This window comes from Temnothorax nylanderi, unplaced genomic scaffold, assembly GCF_030848795.1.
Source record: "Temnothorax nylanderi isolate EJ_2023f unplaced genomic scaffold, tnyl_v1.0 TNYL_tig0004_pilon, whole genome shotgun sequence".
Taxonomy (NCBI): Eukaryota; Metazoa; Arthropoda; class Insecta; order Hymenoptera; family Formicidae; genus Temnothorax; species Temnothorax nylanderi.
In genome coordinates, this window is record NW_027249066.1 from 752,579 (window position 1) to 760,675 (window position 8,097).

General features: G+C 35.4%; 1 protein-coding gene across 2 annotated transcripts; it reads right to left on the reverse strand.

Annotated features, from left to right (window-relative positions):
- Nucleotides 1–1,109: 1,109 nt before the first annotated feature.
- Nucleotides 1,110–7,163, reverse strand: LOC139773333 (mitochondrial amidoxime-reducing component 1-like). Of its 2 annotated transcripts, XM_071707738.1 has the most exons (5): nucleotides 6,804–7,163; nucleotides 3,359–3,657; nucleotides 2,640–2,924; nucleotides 1,784–2,061; nucleotides 1,110–1,597 (listed from the first exon to the last, which is right to left on the reverse strand). In XM_071707738.1, the coding sequence occupies exons 1-5, from the start codon at nucleotides 6,805–6,807 to the stop codon at nucleotides 1,432–1,434; spliced, it is 1,032 nt and encodes a 343-aa protein (XP_071563839.1). In that variant the 5' UTR covers nucleotides 6,808–7,163; the 3' UTR covers nucleotides 1,110–1,431. The 2 variants fall into 2 exon arrangements, with proteins under 2 accessions (XP_071563839.1, XP_071563833.1); XM_071707732.1 differs by lacking the exon at nucleotides 6,804–7,163 and having other exon boundaries at nucleotides 3,359–3,667.
- Between the last annotated feature and the right edge of the window lie 934 nt (nucleotides 7,164–8,097).

Here is an 8,097-nt window from a genome sequence, read left to right on the forward strand (position 1 = left end):
GTCATTGTCGGTTCTATTACACCCATAAAACAATCAAATAAGTTTCCTCGTCGACTGTACAGACGTTTGAATCTGTTTACAATAGCACAAATGCGTACATACTAACATACTAATATATGACCATTTCCACGCGTGGAAAGTTGTAAACCCATGTGGCACCTCGTTTCGCGTGGAAAGTGTATGCGTGGAGGCAGTAGGTTCCAAAAACGAAAAAATATCCTGTCGCAGGATATTTTGTCACGGGGATATTTTTTAAAACATTTTGTCGTGGAATGTTCTGTCGCGGGATATTTTTTTTGGACGTTTTGTCAAACTACCGACTGCTTCAAAGGTTGACAAGAAACAGGAGTAGCATTTACAATACCGAGGTCGAATCGATTGTTACTTTAGTTCTCGGCAACTACGATACAATTTAAATAATTTTTACAATATAACATTTAAGTATTACGTTACAAATTATTATAATTTAAATTTCTAAACTATATTCCAAAATATGATATAAAACAACGATAAATTATCATAAAATATGAAAATATTTTCTACGTTATATGCACATATTCTATGCAATGCATTATATAGTTAATTAATTTTACTAACTAAAAAATTTTACCGACTGCATCATATGAGATATGTCGAAAAATTTGAGAAAGTATTCTTTATGATAAAGATATTATACACAATATCTTGCGCACACCCTCTCCTCTTCGCTCTTTGTTGTTTCAAGGAGCTTACAGGTGACCTGATTATATACTTGGAGCATACCCCGCTTGTATCATATCACTATAGTAACCACGCGCAAAAGTCACGAGCGTACACGAGTTCTTCTAAAGTTCTTATATTATTCTGTCGACGACACCATCCCACTTAGCTCTCTCTACTCTCTCTCTCTCTCTCTCTTGTCTCTCTTCTAATTTCTTACATATTACTTGTTTATAATTTATTATATAAATTTATACATATTTGAATTTTTCACTAACATCTTTTACACATATTATCATGATAAATAATATAGGTAATCTACTATTAATAAGAAAAAAAAAACATTCATTTAATCAATCGAAGTATAAATATAAAATATAAATGAAAGATATAAATCAAAAATACTGATCTTTCTCTTGATATAATATGGCAAAATATATTTTCGAAACTCTAAACGCGCGCTGTTTCATATAATTTCATATAATACAATATTCATGTGATACAAAAATTGAACATTTATGTCGCGTATAGAATTAGATCCACAGTGCAGACACTTACCATTTCGTAAGACAACAGTTCAATATCACTAACAATTGTATAGTTTTACAATCTTACGGCATCTTTATCAATTCATCATTAATTCTGGACTCTGCTTTCCGTTTTTTGTTCCTCGATCGTCAAATTTGCGTCGAGTTCATGTTCCGAAATCTCGCAAAAGTCCCAACGGTATAGCTATGATGGTGAAGTTACAGACGGTGCTTCCTCTTCCGGGATGCCTACGTAAATTGGATCACCCAAGCGAACCATTCCGTTTGGTCCTCGCAGTCCAAGATGAATTCCCATAACTGGACTGTCGCCAACTGCGGGTCGAATCTGCGGATCGTTTATCTGTCTGTAACTGTGCAAAACAGATTTCTCATCATTAGCAGCACGAGACACTAACTAAATTTTTTTTACAAGACATTTTGTGCAAGATATTTTGTGTGTGCTATACATTTTTACCGTTATATTTATGTTGCAATGTTTAACGATATCTGACATATTATTTTACAACTATATATATTTTTTTAATATACATATGTACCTTTTCAAAGTCTTCAAAGGCTCCGTATTAACATGTTTCGTGCCGGTTTCTGGATCTATCGTAGTTAAGATACATCTTGTACAGGGTCTAACGTTTCTCATAATCACGTTCCCAATCTTTACCCAATCCCATTTATCTTCTTCGTAAGCAATGGCACCCTTGACCACGAAATTCATGCGAAATTGCTGCGGCGTAACTGGTTCGTCCATTTGGCTATTAAGGTCTGCTACTGAAGCTGCGTTAATCAGACTGTAGCTTGTTTCATCTGTATAGGCTCCCTATTGAGACATTTTTTTCAGTTTTTATTTGGCTAACTAAATACAAACTAAGACTAACTAAATATGAAATAATTGTAAATAAATTAATAATCGTAATGAAATAGTTCTCTATAATTAAATCAAGATTAATATATATTTATAATTGTATATATTAATATATTTATAATCATATTAATATATTTATAATCATATATAATTATAATCATATTTTTATGTATTATGACTCTCTTCCTTATCATACTATTATATATGTTATATAAATGACGTTATATAACGATATTCTTTCCTTGCACCAATCAACGTGATAGATTTATTATATCGAGATGTTTGTCATTGCAATAGTAATGTCAGTGACAGATGCACGACGCAAGAAAACCAAGTTAGTTAACTTCGTTAAAGCGGAGTGCATAGCGCGAAGTTAAAGATCATTCCGTTAGAAACGTCTGTGAGGAACGATTGCAATAGCAGGAAGATTGTTAAGACATTCAAAAATAATAAATAGTGAAACGCGTACAAATAAAGAAAGTAATCATATTGAATATAATCGTACATCTTTATTGTTACAAAAGAATACTTACCATGTCTACTGGCTGTGCTAAAGGAAAGGCTTTACGATCTATCTGTCTCACTTGTCTCACCGGTCGCTCTAATGGATAATAGACTAGCCTAAGACCGGTATCCTCCTGAAGAAGGTAGCGTGACAGCCATCGGGCAACTTCCTCGCCACAATCACGCGCCGGTACCGCTTGACCCCACACAGCGACTCGGAAACCTTTGCCGCGGAGTTGCGCAAGATCCACCGACACCAACATCATGCTTGGAGCGCGAAGCGTAAGCACAGAACCGGAAATACTAGGTGATACCTTTAACATTGCAGGAAGACTATGGATGAGAGATTCCCCAGTTAGGAATTAGCAACTATTAGCCTGATTTTTAATTGAGCAAGTAAAATATGTAACAATATGAAAGGAAAACACGGCTGAGTGATCGTGTTTACAGCGCGCATCGATCAGTTGCTTCGATCTACGTTCGGTAGAACATATATCTAAATTCTCAATAACTCTTTTATTAATTTATCTTTCGTCTATTGCAAAGTATCGTGATTTATATAACATATCGTGACTTTATAACACAATATACAATAATTCAACGTACAATGAGTTGAATGAGTACAATGAGAATATTAGATAATATAAAAATTTAAAATAATTGGTTATACATAAAATAATTGGAAATAATTACTCTATATTCTCTCTTTCTTACAAAATTAGAGAAAATTAATTCCGCAGCTTCTTACATTGACCATTTTGGGTAGCTGCCTGCCGGTGAGAAACCGTCCCTCGAGATTCATGACGAGCAATGTCCGATCTCTCACCCAACCGGACTTCAATCCTAATGTCGTGCATTCCATCTCTGTCATACGAACTGGACCGAGTGATTTGACCGGGTACACGACCATATCGCTCAGTTCTCCGACTTTTCGCCACTTAGACGGTGGTTGAGGCTTTTGTTTTCTGTTCCACCACCACCAGGTGAAGAAGACCGCCGTGCCGACGCCCACGGCGGCAGTTGTGACGTATGTAAGTCGCGTTCTGTCTGAGAACATATAAAAAATAAAATATAAATTACTATGTTATAATTATACAATGGATTAAAAAAGAATCTGATTTTATGTATAATGTAAATTCTCTTTTTATATCCTATTACATCAATTTCCCGAAATTGGTCGGATTAACAGTTTCATAATAAATAAGCGGTTCTGTAATATTGTCCGAGAGAATCACTTGATTTACTTCTCAAGCGAAATGTTCGATAAACGTGATCGATCACTTAAAAGTCGTACTCTTTCTTTCCCGCAAAAATTAGGTTCGCGCTGCATAATCGGTTTTATGAGTTCCGGAAACGTTTCATAAATGCATTAAACGAGGTCATCTGATGGTCATTTACCGTAATGACTTTAAATTACGATGTGTACTTACTCGTTAAAAGAAGATGGAAGATGACGAAAGTAATTTTAATTGCAAAACATATACGAGTTCCGATGCGCGCGCGTACGATATCGTAGGACGAAAAATTGGGCTCTGTATTAAAAAAAGAAGAGAATGCGGGCGCGTCTTTATATATTTTAAGACGCGGGATATATGAGATGCATTTATGTTTCGCGCTCTTTTTGTGCAGTAAGTACGTATTCCCCGTAATGTAATGATATGCATACGTGTGCGAGATCGGTTAACGCGTACGCGATACAATTATAATAAGTGCAACGAGGCGCAACGAGCCGCATATAATGCAGAGTTCGTAGAATATTCTTTCTGTGAAGTTTCCAATATCTCTTCACCTAACAGCATAAACTCTTTTGTTAAGAGTAACATCCATTTTCAGTTATAGGTAAGTGACTGCTCGGGGAGACCGGTTAATTTACGTGCTAAATAACTTGCTAATTAACACTCTGCATGCAAATCACGTAGGTTCACTGTTTCTTTGGTCGCACTGCGCTTTAAATGATATCAAAATATTGCATATATTATAAATTGCAATGGGCAATTTACGCGATGCAAAATTATGATATAAATTTTGAAGTTTAAAAATAAAAAGACGCATGTCAAATTTTCATAATACGAGGAAAGTGTTCACATGCCGTCGAATTTTCTAACGAGTGAAAATATATGTAGGGCGTCTCAAACCTACATTTCTTTATCTTTATCGTATCGATAAAAAAAGATTTCAAAACTCAATATGTCTTCCACAACAAGCAATAATCGCTTTCAAATTATAAATAGCATGTCACTTCTGTAAAGCAGATAGACGATTAAAAAATGCTGAGTAACGATAACCAACTCTAAAAATAACTCAGATTTTTCATGTGAGCCACTGGCTGGGCAAGAGAGGAACGATATCTTTATTTTTGTTAACATACTATGTATTAACTACTGCAGTACTCAATTTCCTGGAAATCGAGAGAAACGCTTGATAACGGAAAGATACGGTAAGAGGCGCATGACAGCAGGTGCTGTCGTAGGAGTAACGCGGTCTTCATACGAATGACATGCACGTGGATTCGTCATGATGGCCTTCTCGAACGAATAAGGAACAAAGTGTGAATAAAAACAACTTATCTTCGCTTCAGGCTATCCATAATTTTGTTTTGCAAATTAACGTATGTATTTTTCAAGGTGCGTCGCAGGCAAAATACAAAATATTGTATCGCACGACATGTGTTTGTAAAGTTAAATTTTTATTCCCGACTGCTGCGGATCCACGACAGAACGTCCAAAAAATAATGTACCACGACAAAACGTACCACGGCAAAACGTCCCAAGGCATAATGTACACTCGAAAAAATATCCCACGACAAAACAATCAAATAAATATATATGTCATTGTCGGTTCTATTACACCCATACAACAATCAAATAAGTTTCCTCGTCGACTGTACAGACGTTTGAATCTGTTTACAATAGCACAAATGCGTACATACTAACATTATACTAATATATGACCATTTCCACGCGTGGAAAGTTGTAAACCCATGTGGCACCTCGTTTCGCGTGGAAAGTGTATGCGTGGAGGCAGTAGGTTCCAAAAACGAAAAAATATCCTGTCGCAGGATATTTTGTCACAGGGATATTTTTTTAAACATTTTGTCGTGAAATGTTCTGTCGCGGGATATTTTTTTTGGACGTTTTGTCAAACTACCGACTGCTTCAAAGGTTGACAAGAAACAGGAGTAGCATTTACAATACCGAGGTCGAATCGATTGTTACTTTACTTAGTTCTCGGCAACTACGATACAATTTAAATAATTTTTACAATATAACATTTAAGTATTACGTTACAAATTATTATAATTTAAATTTCTAAACTATATTCCAAAATATGATATAAAACAACGATAAATTATCATAAAATATGAAAATATTTTCTACGTTATATGCACATATTCTATGCAATGCATTATATAGTTAATTAATTTTACTAACTAAAAAATTTTACCGACTGCATCATATGAGATATGTCGAAAAATTTGAGAAAGTATTCTTTAAGATAAAGATATTATACACAAATATCTTGGAATTTCTCTCTTCGCTCTCTTCTCCGTTCTTGACCTTGATTTACTTGGAGCAATTTATCATTATCAACTTATATAACAAGCAACGTCACGAGCGTCACGAGTTCTAAAGTTCCTTATCTTATTCTGTGTTCCATCCACTTCTCTCTCTCTCTCTTTGTCTCTCTCTCATTTATTACATATTACTTGTTTTATAATTTATTATATCATCTATACATATTTGAATTTTTCACTAACATCTTTTCACATATTATCCTTGATAATATAATATAGGTAATTCATACTATTAATAATCATTTAATCAATCTGAAATATAAATATAAATATAAATGAAATATAAATCAAAATATTCCTGTATTTAAAAAAATAGCCTTTTCAGCGTTTGTCTAGATATATTTATCGTTGCACTTCCATCTACATCCGCTTCATATTAGTTTTTTCATTTTTGTTTTACATAATTTCTTATCCTATTTTCTTTCACTCTTTATCAGTCTTAGTACATATTGGCCTGTTCTCAATTCCGACTCATTCAACCGGTGCTTATTCCTCTCGAAACAAAGATCGACCGAAGAGAAATCTTATATCAGTCGCGAAGTACTTTTCACAAATAAAAACAGATGATTGCGCCAATTATTCCAAACGACACTAAACGTAAACTAAAGTAAATATTTACCCATGGTTACCGCCAAGATGGACAACAAAGTCACGATAAGCCGAAGCGACTCTGCAGAGTGCAGACGATCGCGGCCTCAGGAACAATCCTCAGCAAGAATTTTCACCGATTCCTTGGGGGACCGTCCGGGGACCGTTTTTGAGGGATCGACCGACGAACCTTGTCTCCCCGCAGTCTTTGCGGCACTGAATCGAGCTTTACCGGCTTCACGTGCACATCACGACCATCTCCTTTCCTGCGATGTAGACACCGTTATCTATTCGTGTTACGTTCTGCTATCTCCTTCCACCATTATAGTCACACAGCCAGTGTAGTCGCCGGCGCGTCGACATACGCGAAGCACAGAGGGTATCAATGTGGTCTGCGAAGAGCGCGGAGACCGTCGTCCAGAGAGCCCAGAATTAGAACGCGGCTTTCTAGTTTCTATTAGGCGGGGTGGCAGTCCAGGTACATACGCCGGTCCGCTACGGCCGGTGCATGTCGTTCCGCGCCGGTCCGGGCTTTTAGGAGTCAGATGCGCGACCAAATTATGTGACAAGGGTCGAGTTCGCTCGAACTCCAATTAATTTAATCAAGCAATATTTATATTTCGTTAATACGAATAAAATAAGTAATTATTTTATGTGATATAAAAAAAATGGCTTCAAATTGGCATTAAAATGGCCAAAAATGATTATAAATCAATCACCTTAACGCTGTTTTAACATCATTTTTATATCATTGTGAGCTTTTGTTCTGGCTGGATGTATTTAGGGATCAATAATATACAATTTTAATTAAAAACTGCAATTTTATCGTTATCATCCGAGTAATAATTGTGGAAAAAATGTAGTTTTATGATAATATATGATGCTATTATTGCGTCGTATATCGTAAATATGTATTATTGATGAAGCATGTATTACAATAAATTATAAACTTAATACTGCGTTAAAAGATAATTATTCAGATATTTATGTAACGCGGTTTTCTACGTGCGTGAATGGCACATGCGATCTGCTACAACCAGTCGCTCCGGACTTTTAGAAATCAGATACGCGACAAAATTATGTATGATAAGAGCGAGTTCGATCAAACTCCGATTAATTTAATTATTCAGTATCTATATTATTTTGTTAATACGGATAGAATAATTAATTATTTTACGTGACGTCAAAATAACGTTAAAATGGCCCCAAAATGGTTATGAAAAGTAATTTTAATGCTACATTGACGTTATCGTGACTTTTTATTTTGCCTGCGTATATTTAGCACTCGTTGCAATTTTATCGTTATCATCCGGGTGGATTACCCG

Bases quoted from the DNA above. Each gene is read 5' to 3' on its own strand.
- LOC139773333 (XM_071707732.1), bottom strand. From the start codon at position 3,667: ATGTTCTCAGACAGAACGCGACTTACATACGTCACAACTGCCGCCGTG. The intron at 2,925-3,358 runs GTAAGAAGCTGC...GCAATGTTAAAG, and splicing joins AGCTACCCAAAATGGTCAAT to GTATCACCTAGTATTTCCGG. The intron at 1,598-1,783 runs GTACATATGTAT...TGTTTTGCACAG, and splicing joins CCTTTGAAGACTTTGAAAAG to TTACAGACAGATAAACGATC.